The sequence below is a fragment of the Myxocyprinus asiaticus genome, chromosome 6 (genome assembly GCF_019703515.2).
Source record: "Myxocyprinus asiaticus isolate MX2 ecotype Aquarium Trade chromosome 6, UBuf_Myxa_2, whole genome shotgun sequence".
Taxonomy (NCBI): Eukaryota; Metazoa; Chordata; class Actinopteri; order Cypriniformes; family Catostomidae; genus Myxocyprinus; species Myxocyprinus asiaticus.
The window spans coordinates 51,122,774-51,140,548 of NC_059349.1; the positions used below are offsets into that span (position 1 = coordinate 51,122,774).

Consider the following 17,775-nt stretch of genomic DNA (forward strand, 5'->3'; position numbering starts at 1 on the left):
AGGAATGAGGATCTAAATGCAGCCTTTTTTAATAAAACAAAAGTAAACCAGGTAACTCAGAACATAATGAAACAAAACACAGGGAACAAAGCACAGCATAATACAGATGAAGACTGACAAAAACCAGGGGAAAACAAGGGCTTAAATACACAAGGGAAAACAAGGGAATGAGGAACACCTGGGGAAACAATCAGGGGAAAACCAATCATGAAAAGAAACTACAAAGGACTACAAAACTAACAGAAACAGGGAACTAAACCAGAATTTCAACATAAGTCAATACAAACAACAAAGAATATGTGACAGAGCCCCCTTTTTAAGGAGCGGATTCCAGACGCTCCAAAAAAAACAAAACCAAATTGTCCATGGGGTGTGGGGGAAAAAACAGGTAGTTCTGGGGGGGCACAAGGGGAGCAGAGGAACAGTCAGGGAAGCTTGAAACCAAGGCGGAGCCGGAGGGATGGAGAGCCAGGGTGATGCTGCAGGCTCGGAGGACCAAGTAGACCAGAGCAGATCAGGCAGGCAGCCAGGAGACCAGGGAGACCAGAGCAGATCGGGCAGATGGCCAGGAGACCAGGGAGACCAGAGCAGATCAGGCGGGCAGTCAGGAGACTAGAGCAGATCAGGCGGGTGGCCAGGAGACCAGGGAGACCAGATCAGATCAGGCGGATGGCCAGGAGACCAAGGAGATGACCTCAAGGTGGGGACAGGGTCAGGAGGCCTGGGATAGGGTCAGATGGCGGAGGCGCTATAGGAGGAGTCTCTGGGGGAGTGGGCGGAGCCGCAGGAAGAATAGTCTCTGGGGAAGCGGGCAGAGCCGCAGGAGGAATAGTCTTTGGGGGAGCGGGCGAAGCCGCTGGAGGAATAGTCTCTGGAGAAGCGGGCGGAGCCGTAGAGGAAATAGTCTATGGGGCGGAGCCACTGGAGAAATAGTCTCTGCGGCGGAGCCACTGGGGAAATAGTCTCTGGGGGCGGAGCCGTGGAAGACTGAGCCGTGGGAGGCTCGAGGGGCCAAGCTGTGGAAGGCAGAGCTGTGGGAGGCTCAAGACAAAGAGTCCTGGATGAATTGGAAATGACCTCCATGGTCGCAAATATGGGATGAGACTCGGGAATGACCTCCGTAGTCATGGGCATGGACAGAGACTTGGAAACGACCTCCGTGGTCGTGTACATGGGAAGAGACTTGGGAACGACCTCTGTAGTCGTGGGTATTGGCAGAGACTCGGGAATGACCTCTGTGGTTGTGAACATGGGCAGAGACTCAGGAATGACCTCTGTGGTCATGGGCATTCTTTTCCTCCTCCTCTGACAATGCTGGCTCTGGGACGGGTGAGGCTGGCAACTCGTTGGCCGTGGCAGGCGTGGGCATTGGCTTGTTGACCATGGCAGGCGTGGGCACTGGCTCTTTGACCGTGGCAGGCGTGGGCACAGACAGTTTTTGAGGTAGTGTCTTCATGGAACTATGCACCAACATCTGTGGCAGATCGTACATCTTGGAGACAGGGGCCGTGGAAGGCTTCCGGACAGGGGCCGTGGATGCAGGTTTTGGCCCAGGGTTCCTGCAATAATCCACTGTATGAGGGGAACCGCTAAGTTCCAGAGCCTTCTCCACATAATCGCCAAGCATCCAGTGAGGATCAGCCGGAGGCATGAGCTCCCTTAATGCACTATTCAGACCGGCCCGGAAGAAAACCACCAGAGAGCGGTCTGGACAGTGCACTACATTTGCCAGCTCTAAAAACTCACGGGCGTGATCCTCAACTGGACGGTCCCCTTGCTCAAGGAGTAGAATCCTGACGGCCGCTAGATCCATTTCGAGTGGGGATTCCAAAGGAAATCCTCACTGACCAAGGCACAACATTCATGTCACGTACACTATGCGAACTGTACGAATTGTTAGGCATTAAATTGATTCGCACCAGCGTTTAATCACTCGCAAACCAACGGGTTGGTCAAACGATTAAATAAGACCTTAAAATACATAATTCATAAGTTCGTACACGAAAATGCCAGAAATTCGGATAAGTGGCTCGAACCCCTGCTGTTTGCAGTATGAGAGGATCCGCCAGCCTCCACAGGGTTTTCACCATTTGAGCTAATGTATGGGCGTCGGCTGCGTGGCGTGCTCGACGTCATACGGGAAGCTTGGGAGGAAGGACCTTCAAATAGCAAAAACCAAATTCAATACGTTCTTCACCTTAGAGCAAAACGCCACACTTTGGGGCAAGTAACGCAGGAGAATTTGCTCTAAGCTCAAGAACGTAAACGCCGACTGTACGACAGAGGCACTCATCTACAGGAATTTGCACAGGGAGATAAAGTGCTTGTATTGCTGCCCACTTCGAGCTCCAAATTATTCGCCAAGTCCCAAGGACCATTTGAGGTCACACAACGAGTTGGAGATCTCAATTATGAGGTTAGGCAAACGGATAGGGGAGGGGCACATCAAATATATCACCTCAACCTCTTCAAACCATGGAGGAAGGTGGGACCTGTAGCCTTGGTGATGGTAGTTCTGGGGAGGGCGGAGCTCGGGCCGGAGGTGACTCCCAAACCAAGTTTGTTCACCCCGGTCCCCTGTGGAGACCACCTCTCACTGTCACAGCTTACAGACATTGCCTGTTTGCAAGTGGAATTTGCGGACGTGTATTCACCCCTTCCCGGTCGCATGAACCTTATTGAGGCCATCCCAGGGGTAGTGGTTCGTAGCTGTCCCTATCATCTTCCTGAACACAAGAAAAAGATTGTTCAGGAAGAATTAGTGGCAGTGCTTGAAATGGGTGTAATACACAGCAATTGAGTCGCACAGCAATTGGGCCAGCCCGGTAGTTCTGGTACCGAAGAGTGATGGCTCTGTCCAGTTCTGTGTTGACTACCAGAAAGTGAACACAGTGTCCAAATTTAGACGATATCATAATTTATAGTAATGTCTAGCGCCGGCATAAGCAACATCTGAGGGCTGTCCTGAGAGCGCTGCGGCAGGTGGGTCATGGGCAGGTGCGTCCACAGGTTTATAAAAACGCAGTTTGCCCAACGCCCAAGACCAAAAAGGAGGTAAGGCATTTTTTGGGTCTGGCTGGCTACTACCGGAGGTTTATGCCTAGTTATTCTGATGTCACCTGCCCGCTGACTGACCTTACTAAAAAGGGGGCTCCCAATCCGGTCCAATGGACAGAGCCGTGCCGACAGCTTTCCTTAAGGTAAAGTCCGCACTTTGTGGGGGGCTGCTGTTACATGCACTTGACTTCTCTCTCCCCTTTATTCTGCAGACAGATGCATCTGACAGGGGGCTGGGGACAGTGCTCTTGCAGGAGGTGGGAGGGGAGGAATGGCCTTTATTAATCGCAAGCTCTCCTTCAGTACAGTACCATCAAGAAGGAGTGTCTTGTGATTAAGTGGGCTGTTCTTACCCTCCACTACTACCTGCTGGGGTGGGCCTTCACCCTCTGTTCCGATCATGCTCTTCTGCAGTAGATCCACTGCATGAAGGATACTAACATGAGGATCACCCGTTGGTATCTGGCTCTTCAGCCCTTTAAGTTCAAGGTGATCCACAGACCGGGGACACAGATGGTTGTGGCTGACTTTCAAGAAATGGGGGGAGTAGGAGTTGGTGGTGGGGGTATGTGGCATGGGGGGGATGTGGTCATGTGTCTGTCTGCAGGAAAAAGAAAGCGGTAAGGCTCGTCACCTGGGCTGTAATTACTCTAACGCCTGTCTCTCCTTATAGTGATGGCGGAGGGAGTCCTGATAAGGCTCGCCAGAGCAGCAGAGAGGAGAGAGAGAGTGACCAGGAGCATGACAGCCTGAACTGGGAGTTTAACTATTTAAGAGTGCTTCTAGTTACCAGCAAACTGATTTCTGCTATCGACGGTTACGTCAAGTGTGTGTAAACAAAGTAAAGAGACTGACCTTGAACATGTTTCGTTGTCTCCTAACTCCTCCATTGCCCACGAACTTATCTTTATCACAACCCCATTCAATCGCAGGATGGGCTCGTCCGCTTAAGTGGCAGCTGAGCCCCACACCCATGGGGTTAACCCGTTCGCAGCATGGGCCCCTCCTTCTAATGACTTGTGTCTGGAGGTGGCATAAGGTCGAGTCTGGGGTGGGGACGGCCTGCCAGCCTAAGGCTTAATATTGTTTTATTGATAATACTTTGTTTATTTTATTTTATTCTCACAGAACTAATTCCATTGTAGTAGTGGATTGTTATTTGACTTTATTCTAAGTCATTATTGTTATCTTCATATATATTTACCTTTATTTATTTTTTTTTATCTCATTTTCATTTAAATAAAAAATCCTTTTTGGTTAAAGACATTTGAATTTTCCTATGTTATTATTCAGTAAACAAGTTAGTTCTCTACATGTGCTATATGCAGTGGAGATAGTGAGACATACATTTAACTATTCTTAGTAAGGTAAATCAGCATAGCTTATACTTCTAAGTGGAGGTGCCACCAATTAATAAAAAGCAATTCGTACAGTACAATTACTACAAAAAAATACCATTTTACATATAATACAAAAAGAAACATCTAACACCTGAGTTGGTGCAAAGAATACAAAGGAACACACAATCTTGATGTAAATTTTGAGACAGTAAAAAAAAACACAAGGTTGAAACATTTGTTATCTTATGGATGTTAATAAGAAGACATCGCTTTTGTATATATATTAAAAATAGATATAATGCATTATAACTTCTACAGATGAAATTTGATGATGTACAAGGTATAAGTGTGAATAGGTAAGTATTATAATGTATCATAATTGTGGTTACAATTATTTATGAAGAGTCACAACATATTATATGAGACCTTACAAATGGATTATAATGCATTTATAATGCTTTTACAATGCATTACAATTATGGTCTTCATAGAAAGTGTTACCAAAATAGGTATCAAAGGTTACTTTAGCACCACTCCCATTTACATAAAACTTTAAAGATGCTGTAAGCAATTTATTCATGGAAAGGTATGCAAAAAATGTCCCACTCCCTGAAAGATATTAATGAAATAAGTGTTGTGAGATATCTCACTGGTCTCTGTGACAGCCGTAGACTCTGTAAACAGCAAACACAAATGTGACGCTTTTTGCCTGTCAATCATTTTGCACGTTCTCATAGTATTGTTGTTGCAGCTAATTATTGAGGCTTAATGCCATTTTTGTGCCATGTTGTTCATAACAGTTGTCAGTTGAGGGCGCTATTTTGCTGCTGTTGTTATTGATAACCGTTTTTACTTGATGTTGGTCTCAATTAAGCTTATTTGGTATATTTGGAGTGCAGGGTTTTGGAAAGAGGGGTCTTGACTAATCCAACGACTCAGTTTGTGGAAATTCTAGAATGTCTAAAATCGCTTACAGCACCTTTAAGTGGGTTGAATTTTGTTTTTACAGTGTATGTGTGCAAACCAACTTTTTTGAATGTTGAAAACATATTCTGTTATTTCGCCATAAATTGCATCTTTCAGAATCTCTGCAGCACACCTGGAGGAAGACACTAAACAAATCTGCCATCTGGACACACGCCCAGGACACAGAATGCATCTCCAATTTAGATTTTTGTTAGACTGATCCATTATCAGCAATGTCATCGAAAAACTTGCTGAAAAACTGCTTTAAACAGCATATGCTCAGTTGCTTGACTTAGCTGGCCACCGAGCTGGTTTCAATTGGTCAGGCTGGTTTGAGATGATTTTACAGAGGTTTTGGGCACCTGGTCAGGCTAAGAGACCAATTGGCTGACCAGCTTACCCAGCTTCAAAGTCTGTGAAAAAAACCAGCTTAAACCAGCTAAGACTAGTAAACCACCAGGGATGAATGCCACCTTTTTCAGAACCATCAAAACTGTGGATCAATGGACAGAAAACAATCATTGCACACCATTTATACAACTTTTATTGATGAAGATAAGAAAATAGGCAAAACAATAGCATGATCCAATAAGTTAATGGATAGAAAAATCTGTCAGAAAACAGTGAACCACTGAAAGATAAATAAACAAACAAAAACTAAATTTACAGCATGATGACAGTGCATCTACTCATAACTATCAGAATATTAAGAAATTGCAACACTCAAACACCAAAAACAAGTTTTTTCTATTCTGGAACATCTACATTTCTGGATTTGAAATGGCACATCACAGTTGACGCGTGTTTATGTACACATGCATAGGAATGCTGTGGCTGGTGACGGGCGTAGGGAAGGGAACAGGAATCAAGTACAGTGGATAGGCACTTCATTCTCCACGACTTATTTGAAGGCAAGAGTGAGACACTTTAATCTCACATACAGAAGATGGTTACAGAAATGAGTGTGATTTAACACCCCCATATTGAATCTGCTCTGGAATCATTTCTCATTTTAATTTGAAATCTCTGGCAATCAAAAAAGCGCGTGGCTCTTACAGGGAATCTAATATATCTAAAATGTGGCTGTTTTGAAAGAGCGCCGAAAATAGAAATGGAAATAATTTAATAAATGAATCAATGTACTAGGGAAATATCTACTGTGGAGAACGCACGTGGAATTGGAGTGTAATTACTGACCACGTGCTGGAAGAGATCGCTATTCTTTCTTTTTCTATTAATATATAATAAATGTTTTTCCACTTAGCGAGAGTGACATTGAAGTGCTTTCAATGAAGGATGAAAAATAACAACTCAAAGCAGACAATACTCAGGTGACAGCATGGCCGGCTAGTGGGTTATTGCAGCCCTAGGTGAGATGATGAAAATGGGCCCAACTGGTGTAAAAACTGTCATAACATTAAAAATACAGTATATAACCTGACAATTGCAAACATGACAATTGGTTTCTCTCTTTTTTTAGAGAAAACACAAAAAATAAGCATGCTGTATATGGTTAGTTGACCAGTAATATGTCCATGGACCCTTTTTGTTTTTGTTTAATTGTATAAATTTGAGGGAAAAGTATACCTTTGGTGTTACAGTATGGATGGTTATCATTAATATTACATTTTTAACCATTTGTAATCATCTTTCAGCTTTTAGCAGTTCACTTTAATAGTTATGCGGTGTGACAAATTAATTATTAAAGAATAAACCATGTAGTTATTAATAAGAAGTCATAAATCTGCATGTACACAAAAAAAACAAAATTCACTATCGTCAGTTTTACTCAATCCTCCCATGTTCATATTACTCAAAAAATTCATGTTACCAAGAAAAGTTTTATTAACTGAGTTGATTCAACTAAAAAAGTGTCTTGTCAGCTTTACTTACTCCATTTGCGCTGGGACATATATGTTTATATGTTGAACAATTGCTGTTCTAACCATAGCATAGTGAGTTCAAGCTGAACTCAGAAGTGCTTCCCTTCAGCATTTATTTAACAATTCCTGCCACTAGCTGGCATATCACTATAAGAGTTTCATTTGAGCTATAGTGACATGTTGAATTTTGTTGGGTTTACCTGATTTAGTTAGGTTCCCTCTACTTTAAGTATTCAATTTGAAATTACATGGTAATTTTAACTGAAGAAAACTCATTTCAAACATGTGGAACCACTGTCCATAACTGAATTTCAATCAAAGAGTAATTTTTGAGTGTATAATAGTTATACAAGAATTGTATTAAAAAACTGTTTCACTGCAGGGCACTGTTGAAATGTAATGTCAACTACCCACATAACGATGTATACTGTAATTGTTTAATTAGTACAACAAAATCCATGTAAAAAAAATGTGTGGCAGAACTATGTGCAAAAGTGAATATTAGATAAAACCTCAGTGAAAATCAGGTGCAGCAATGTGAAAAAACATAAAATAATATCTAAATAAAATTAAATAATAATGCATTCCCCATTTCATTCCTAAGATTAATCTTGACAAAACATGACAAGATTTATGCATTGACAAGTGCTGATTCCTCCATCAAAAAGTGAGTTAAACCATGATGTATCTAATATTTTACTCAATATGTTATTTTTCGTTGTCGCTATTATTGTGGTTTGTGAGTTGAATGATGAGGACTATGTATGTCTTCCTCAGAGAGCGTGATTGTGAGCATGGTTAAAAGAGAAGAAAAAAAAAAGCAGCTATTCCGTGTTGTGTCCCTTGTTTGTAGTATGTGGATGACAATATTCAATCTCACTTTGTAATAGTAACATAATTTATTCCTCCTTCACAGTATTTTGGGGCCCTAGGTGGACGCCTATATTGCCTGTAGGACTGGCCGGCCCTGGGTGACAGTACGAATGAAAGAAGGAATGGAACACTACAACAGAAATGTGATTTCTATGTCGTTTAAAAAAAAGGAGACGTTCATCAATTAAATCGTTTAATTTAAAGGGAAAGACTGTTTAGTACTGAAACAGATCATTCAAAACTGATGCAGCATGCAATATCATGAAACCTAAAAAGTGATTGCGTTATTTTATAAGAAAGAAAGGTGTCACATCTTAACAGCAATTAAAAACGACATTAAATTTACTCTTAATAGATGTTTCTATTGTTATAGTGAACAATTCATCAGTGCATGTTTTTCCATAAAGTTTAAGCCAAGTCAACACTAATACGTTTAAGTTTCCTAACATCATTGTTTTCCAAAATACGTGGTTATGGAGAGCATTTTCCAAAGTCGTGGAGGAAAATGCCATTCTACCGTCAATGAAAGGCGTAAACATAGCTAAATTAATGCACTGTCAAATGAAAATGTATTCGTCTGGACGTGTGTAATTTCTGTGCAACTAGCGTCACCGAACGGATAAAATAACAGAAAAAAATAAACATTGTTTTCAGACAGCTTTGTGAATACGCCCGTCCGGCATTGATCAAACAAACAGATATTCCCGCCCCAACTCATTCCATTGGTCGAGTCAATGTTATTGTGTTGGGCTGGACAGGTCAATCAAAAAGTAATCTCTGCATATTAAGTTGGGATAGAAGAAAGTAATGCAACGACATGGTCCGACTCTGAAACAACTTTCCTTTTCAACTTATGTCAATATACGGAGCCCTTTTGAGGAAAGGAAGGGAGTTTATGTTCTGAAATAGTTCTGCGTTCCCTTGCAAAATTTTTTGGTTTACTTGCAATCAATTTACCATGGTTTTACACTAGTAATATTGTAGTAACCATGACTGTAGTAACCAGGGTTTATTTATTTATTTATTTTTCAGTGGAAGCCATGGTTTGGATTCAATTAACCATGGTTTTACTACAGTAGTACTGTAGCCATATAGTAACAACAGTTTTCCTACAGTAATATTGTGGTCACCATAACTGAAGTAACCATGGTAAATCTTGTGGTTACTATGGTTTTACTACAATTACAATGGTTTAACCATGTATCCAAACAAATTTAAAGTGTTAACTATGGTTTTACTACAGTAACCATAATACCATAACTATGATATTTGTAGTAAGACCATAGTCACTAAAAAAAATAAAGATTTTAATATTTATATTTTTCATTTTCCTGTCTCATTACTACGGTTTCATTACAATTATCACGGTTAAAATATAGTTACTGTAGTAAGACCATGGTCAATTTTGTGGTTATGGCTTTACTACAAATATCATGGTTTAACTATGATTACTGCAATAAAACCATGGTTAATTTATTGAGAGGGAATCCGAAATAACTTCCTTGCCCCATTCCGGTAAGTAACGCCCACATTTCACAATCAAATTCATTACTGCTTGAATAAAATCAATTTTCCTAAAATTTTAAATATCCTGTTTCCATTGAAAATGTGTCACATTACAGATAAAATAGCTAACACATTGACTTCAACCTGAATGCAACAACCTTACAACATTTTAGAAGGAAAAACAGAAATGCACACCAACTGCTTAAAAACACCCTGGCAACCTCATAGCAATGCTATAGCAACCACACAAGACACCCGAGCATTGTGGTGGTGTGTTTTACACAGGCAAGCACCACTCACATTTTGTTCAGAAAATTAAAAAACTAGTTATTTCGCAATTTCATTTGATGCCACAAGGGGCACTGAAATTAGACACTTCACCTTTAGGTATATGCAAATAAATAATCATAAAACACTTTCTTCCCCCACAAATGTCTCTGATGCCTTGAACTAAAGCCAGAAATATTGTCTCACTGCTTTTACAAGAGGTGCACTTGTAAATCCACTCCAGAACTGAAGACTGCAGTAATGTGACTGAAGTGCTCTCAGGACACTCTCTTTAGGTCAAAGATACAAAGAGATACAAAGAGCTCCACTTTTATGACACATGCAGGGCTAATTTTAAAGTCACATTTATCTGACTCGATTTAGTCAGGCTCCGGAAGTAAAATCCCATAAGTTTTCTCCATAGTACAGTAATTGATTTTAAACAACAGCATAATATAAACCTCTCAAGTTCAGACCGGCATGAGCTCTGAAATTATTTAGTAATGATGCCTCTGTAGAAGCCACAAGTCAGTGCGATTTCAGCTTTCAAGAACTACACTATCCATATTCCTGAAGAGAGACCAACCAATCAGAAAAGTTGAAAATCCTTCATAAATGAGTTCTAAGCCATGGTACAAAACCAACAAGCTCTGTGGTAAATCACAACTATCTAAACTTTAATTTGAAGCAAAAAAGCATTGAATATCAGACAAAAAGACAAAGGTAAAATACTGTGTTCTTAACGTCTTTAACGAGGGAATGAACTACAATCCCATGAAGCATTGCGAATGACGAAATCTAATTAAAAATGATGGAAAATATAAAACTATTGATTTAAGTATAAAACATATATTGCAAATATACAAGTAGTTTGAGAGTGTAGGAAGACCTACTCGTTTGCTTCATTCACAGTGCGTCATGGGAGTGGGTGGTTGATGCAGAGCTTGTTTGGCACACTTTATTTGCCTCAATTCTCTGACTGGTCAATCTTTTTTTCTTCAGGATCATGGGTAGTGTAGTTCTTCACCTTAAACTGCACAATTTAACACAATTTTTAAAAAACAAAGGTGAAATAATGCAAACTGATGGCTTCGACAGAAGCATAATACCGTTGATTAGCAACCTCAAAGCTCACGGTAGGTCTGTCTTTAAATGTTTATAAGTTATAGATAAAAATATGCTCCCCTATGGAAAAGATTACGAGGATTTTTACATCTCAAACAAGACTGTTGCACTCCGTTGTGGAAAAAGAGCTAAGCAGCAACGGCCTCTTCTACGAAGCATTGCAAATTACATAATCGAGTCGTTCTCCATGCATTCTCAAACTTCTTATGTATTTGTATACAGTATATCTGAATATTTTGTAGTAAACTATAAATATATTGTTTTTATAATTAAAATCAATGACTATACATTAATAGTTTTACATTGTATCATTGTTGTTGTTTTTTATTTATTGGATCATTCACAATGCTTCATGGGATTGTAGTTCATTCCCTCATAAAAGATACAGTCTTGTACCTTTTTCCTTTTTGCAATGCTGTTATTCATCTTGAAGCTGTTTGGTTCGGTTCATAGCTTACAACTCTTTACTGAAGAATTAATTTGAAATCGAATGGGAAAAATACGTGCAAATCCGATGCAACTGAAAAAATGGGAGGTGACTGTTTTGCTCTTTAGACATTTTATGAAAGTTTACAATACAAAATAGTGACATTGATGTTGATTCAACACTGGAGAAGATGTGAAGAAAAGATAAGCTTATATCTTACATGTTCACCATCTGACTTGGTAACAATATAAATTAAAACAGGAGGGCTTGTACACTTTGCCATGCGATTTGATCCCACTGGTAAACAAATACACACTGAAACTAAAATAGCACTAATTGGTATTGTAAATTAAATTTTGCCCAAAGGCAAACAGTTTAGTGTAGCTTTTGGTTACAGGTACATACCTAACAAAAAAGTATTGTGGAAGTACCATAGTACAGTGATGGTTTTGGATGATAATACAATGTGGTACTTCGATGTAGATCATGGCGTATATGATTACCCCATTAATATACTATGGTTAACATGGTATTTCAAAGAATACCATGGTTTTACCATGGCACATGTCCAGAAAGACCATGGTAATACCATGGCACTTATATACAGTATATATGTGCTAATGAATTATTACCATATTCATACAGAATGCTTTTTTACATACTCCAATTTTTACCATGGTAAATGTCCAAAAGCCCATGATAATATCATGGCATTGAATTATTACCATGGAAAACAAAACATGGTAATTCCATGGTACTATGATGGTATCAGATGGTAATACTATGTTACCTTGATATATATTCATATTGTATGCCTTTTACATACCCCAAGGTACATCAAAGAACATCATGGTATTAGCACGGTACATGTCCAAAGAAACATAGTAATTGCATGGTACTGTGATGGTATCAGATGGTAATACCATGATACCTCATATATACCATGGTACAGAATGATTACCATATTGGACCATGGACAATAAGACACATACCACTTATACTATGGTTATTTACAAGGTACTACAAGGTTTTTTGAAGAATACTATGACACTACCATGGAACATGTCCAAAAAAACTAAATGGTATTACCATGGTACCATGTCAAAAAAGCCATGGTAATGTCACGGCACTTTTTAATACTTTTTTGAGAGTGATGACAATTAAACACCACTTATATATAATAATAATAATAATAAAAGTTCTTATTGTGTCTTGCAGTCTTTCTCTATTCAGTTTACCATTATATGAACTTTAAATAGGGAACAGTAAAAGTGAGTGTTTTCAGGCGCAGCTACAAAAAAAGCAAGCCATCTATTTACATCATTAACCATCTTTTATGATGTCATACATTCTGTCCAATCTCAAATCACACCCTCCCTAAAGTTCCATGTCAATCAAAGTGAGCAGCGTGTCATTCAATAAGGCTGATGTGTGTTAGTTGTGAAAACATCACAGATACAACATTCAAAAATACAGAAACCTCAAAAGGGGTCCAGTATTAGAGTGAGATTGAGAAAAATATCACAGTCTCACACCCTAGAGAGTGGAATTATACAGGCACACTAACCGTGGGAACACATGCGCACAATCGGAGCATGCCTGTACACTCCTAAAATGTATTTACACAAGATCACACCATCACACATACTGTACATTTTCCATACACTTTTAAGGCCAAAGTATACTTCACTTTTCTGCGTGCTGCTTTGTCTCACGTACAGTGCACAAATATCGTAATCATCAAAGTATGCGCAGACTGTCCGTGTGAAGCTCAGTTATTTTAGACATGAGGACAGTCCGCATCTGTGCACGTTGTAGGAGCATGCCCCTGGAGCTGACTGCACTAAAGAGAATCACAAAGAACTTGTAGCATGCATGCATAAAAAGAGAATGGCTGCATCCAAAGCTGCGTATTTTCAGTGGATGTACTGCACTTGCATTTCATCCGTTACAAAAGTATGTTCTTGGAGCCTGGGTAGCTCAGTGAGCTAAGATGCTGACTACCACCCCTGGAGTCACAAGTTCGAATCCAGGGTGTACTGAGTGACTCTGGTCAGGCTTCCTAAGCAACCAATAGCCTGGTTGCTAGGGAGGGTAGAGTCATGTGGGTTACCTTCCTCGTGGTTCATGTGTTGTTTCTCACTCTCATTGGGGCACGTGCTGAGTTGTGCGTGCACGCTGTGGTGAATAGCATGAGCCTCCACACGCTCTAAAGTCTCATCAGTAACACGCACAGCAAGTCACGTGATAAGATACGTGGGCTGATGGCCTCGGAAGCGGAGGCAACTGAGATTCATCCTCCGCCACTCAGATTGAGGCGAGCTACTGCCCCACCACAAAGAACTAGAGTATTGGGAATTGGGAATGCTAAATTGGTGACAAAGAAAGAGTTGTTCTTTAAATATGCAAACACTGAAAAAAATTATCTACTTTGGTTTTGTTGAACATAAGAAACAGGTTTCTTGGTATATATAGCACTTGCAATTTAAAAGAGCTGCTCAACTCTGCATTTTTCTTTATGTGACATCTCGACTTTAACATCTCAGAATACTGCAAGATGTAGTGGGTCATCTGGGTAATTCTCTCATACTGTTTCTTGAATTCTGAGGATTTGGACACCTTACTTGACTGAAATATTGATTTTATCGAACTATTACATGGGAAGTATGCATAGTCAGATGCAGCTATACTTTGAAAGGCTAGAATGCTTGACAGTGCATGAGACATAATAGCACTCAGCCCTAGCCTTTACTGCTTGTAAACAAATTAGGAAGGTGCACACAGTAATGTTGAGGAGTTCTGAAACAAAAAAACAAATTAAATATAGAATATCCCAAACACTTTAAGTCTAGTCTAGTGTTAGATTAATACAAAACTGGTGGACAAAACCAGATGTCTAGATCCCAGTAAGCAGCTCCTTTAGGGGCACTTCTCTTTCTCCAAGTAGGGTGTCTCTCTTCAGACTGGTGCCTTTGTTGACTACCTTCATCTTGATGGCCAGGTTTTTCACCCGTGCTACGGGAAGAGAGTCAAAATAGAAGTCCTCATTGAAGACGGGGTTGCGGCTGTTCTTGATAATTGTGCTCCGCTGTTTCTGCAGCTTTCCTGGGTTCAGGTACAGAGCCACACAACAATTGATGCTCTTTATGTCAAACTGCTTATTGTAGAGATCCTCGGCAGCCAGCACACGGATGTGAAGTCGGGAGGCGTCAATATCGTAGTCTGTGCAAAGGCGTAGAGTTCCGCCCTTCTGGAGGTTGACGGTGTGTTGCGTGAAGCGATCCATGTTGCCTCCAGTTTTTCGTCCTCGGAGTGCCGGGGAAGGAGGACAACGGAAGCGCCGCTGAACGTTCGGGCTGGTTTCCACAGAGCTGCACTCATCCGTCGAAAGAGAACTGTGCCGGGCAAGGGATCGTTTGGCCCGGGACACTTTGGATTGGGTCTCGTGAGTGAACATCTTGAGAAGGGATGCAGAACGGGACAGTAGTGGGGAGTTGAATGGGGATGACTCAGCTGAAGAACATGTGTCGCTCTCACCTCCGCTAAAGTAACGGTAGGGGTTGGAGTGGGAGACATTACAGTCGCTTGGATTCAAGTGATTACCCTGAGACCTACGTTGGGTGTTAGGCGAGGTGAGTGGACTTGTAGGGTCGCTATGGAAGAGGGACTCTTTACGACGCGTGTGAGGGCTCTCCATGAGCGTTGAGAAACCGTAGGAGGTTTGCGCTTTTGGTACATAGGGCAATGACATGGCCGTCTGTGCTTGCGGGTCGGCATTTGTGTTGAGGTCGCCCACTTCGCCAGTCACCAAGTCATCTGCACTCTCAATCTGGATGATGTGTCGGTTTGCCGCTTTGAGCAAGTTCTTTGTATCTCCTGCCAGCTTGTTAATGAGGCGCGGGCTACGCGGACTGCCATGCGGCATCTTGCAGCAGATGGTTTGTTCAGACGCAGACCCGTGCAGCCCATTTTTTGGCTTCATCTCTGGCGTCTCCTCCTCTGGGGGGCAGCACACCAGTTTGGGTGGAATGAAGAAGTCTGGGATCTTGTCGGGAGTGAGGATGTTGCCGTAGGTGGGGGCTTTGCTCTGTTTGTCGGCGGACTCGCCCTGCCGCAGAACGTTTCCCTCCACTGAACGGCGGATTTTTTCTAGAAGCCACATTTCTCGGTGAGATCTGAGAGGGACGTGCACCCTGTGTGCACAGAGATTGAGAAGAACGTTATGAATACAAACACAAACTGACGCCAATCACACCCTCAGCTTGGGGTGCACTGTAATCTTGTGGGAATGCAATGGATTTGGACAGTGTTTACATTTTGATACACTTGCAACCAATTTTTAAAGACAAGTGACACCTGTCTTCATCTGCTAAGCACAGACTGTCACCTGGTGGAGATGTGATGCTTTGGCAGTGTTGATAATTAATATGCTGCAGCCTGTTGCTGTGCAACTCTCATTCAAACACTCAAAATCATGGTGTTCATTGCAGAGGTGTGCCTTTAATGCTTATTTACATACATAGAAAAAAGTGATGCATATGGTTTCCAAATCCTCTTGAGCACAATGGGTGCATGTTCTAATATCTGTAAGTGCAGATACACTAAAACATTTCAAATGTGCATAAAAGAGCTATTTCAAAAATGTTTTGTTGCAGTAACCTTATGTATTATGGTTGATTTAGTTATATTAAATACTATTTTTGACTTGAATAAAAAACAGTTAATTCAGGTATTACCAAATGCACTTTTTAGATTACCTAAAAAACATTTTTTTTTAGTGTAGCTTGAATATTTCTTTGACAGAAATCAACTACTTGCTGTTGTACTTCTAACATCACACCACACAGCAAGTCATTTGACAACACTCTCCTCTTTATTAGGTCATTTTGTCATGTTGCCCTCACAATTATAACACTTCTCCATGCAACACTAATTTATAAACAGCTTTTTTTAAAGGGTACTCAGCACAAAAATTGCACTTCATGTCTTTGTTTAAATAGTGGAGGCAGCAGTGCAGTACAATGTGAAGGAGTATTTGCTGTGACTGTAGAAGCGCAACGGTGAGACTGTTGTTTAAGTGTAAATCATTATGACTTCCACAGATATCAAGCATTGCATTTTATAATAAACATTCACATTGCCCAATTAGTTGTTCACAAAAATTATGTTGTGGACTTTAAGAGCAGATGCAAACTGATATTATATATATATATATATATATATATATATATATATATATATATATATATATATATAAACATATTACAATAGTTTCAAAATACCATGGTTAGTCATTTGTAATTGTTAGTAACTGTAAAATGGTAATAAATGTATATGTATATCTACTTCAAATTGTGTAAGCATTCAGCATCTTTCTGTCACTTTGTTTAATTTCTTTTGTTTAGAACAGTATCTAACCACTTTATACATATATTATATACATATATAATTATGTAGGCTATATTATTTATATACTGTAGCATCATAGCCTGTATAAGCTGTCTTTTTATGGCGGAAACTATGGCTAAAATAAAGTTAAAAAAATTTTTTCTCGCACTATTTTCAAATTAAACAGCCTTTTGTGCAACTGCCAAACAACTGTAACATGGTAAAAACAAATGCGACTGCCATATCAAGATTCATAACATTTCACATGAGCAGTAGTTTATTACTATTTGTCTTAAATGCATATATAATGACATATAATATTATCAAAATAGAATACAATTAATATGCACAAGGGTTTAAACTTTAAAAAACGGTTCCATGGTCAAACACCTGTTGAATTTGTCAGTGGAACTCACGTGAAGTGGTTTGTGGTCCGGATGGCGCAGAGGCACAAATCACAAGTAGTCTTCTTTCCTTCAATCCATATGTTATTGTTCGTCCAGTGTTTCTGTATCCAGTAATCCAGGACAGAACTGTACGTTGGAGCGGTGCGTCTATTCGTGGCTTTTAATAGCACACCGACCGCTGTGTGTGCGCATATCAGCCAATGGAAGTGCGAATTACGCGCAACTCATACTGTATCAATTCCGGCTCTGTTCGAAATGGAATATGAGCGCACTGCTTACTGCACTGTAGCCTATGCTGCCTGCTGCTTTCAAAAAAGTATGTGAAGTACAGATTGGAATGTTAAGTGTTACTATGAATGCAAACTTTAATACAGTGAAAAAGACACTCTGTTAGCATAACATAAATATGTATAAATAAATACAAATTTCCAACATTCTTTTGAATGTCCATGTACTAAAATCAAATATTTGATGCCATGAGTGTACCTTCATTTACTATTACTATTATTTTGAATGGCCATGGAAAATGAAGCAAT

General features: G+C 40.2%; 1 protein-coding gene across 1 annotated transcript; it reads right to left on the minus strand.

The window, feature by feature from the left end:
* Positions 1-5,947: 5,947 nt before the first annotated feature.
* On the minus strand, positions 5,948-17,353 carry LOC127443195 (C2 calcium-dependent domain-containing protein 4C-like). Its single transcript, XM_051701785.1, has 2 exons — positions 17,249-17,353; positions 5,948-15,637 (listed from the first exon to the last, which is right to left on the minus strand). Exon 2 carries the CDS (start codon positions 15,604-15,606, stop codon positions 14,341-14,343), a length of 1,266 nt encoding a protein of 421 aa, XP_051557745.1. The 5' UTR covers positions 15,607-15,637; positions 17,249-17,353; the 3' UTR covers positions 5,948-14,340.
* Positions 17,354-17,775: the final 422 nt, after the last annotated feature.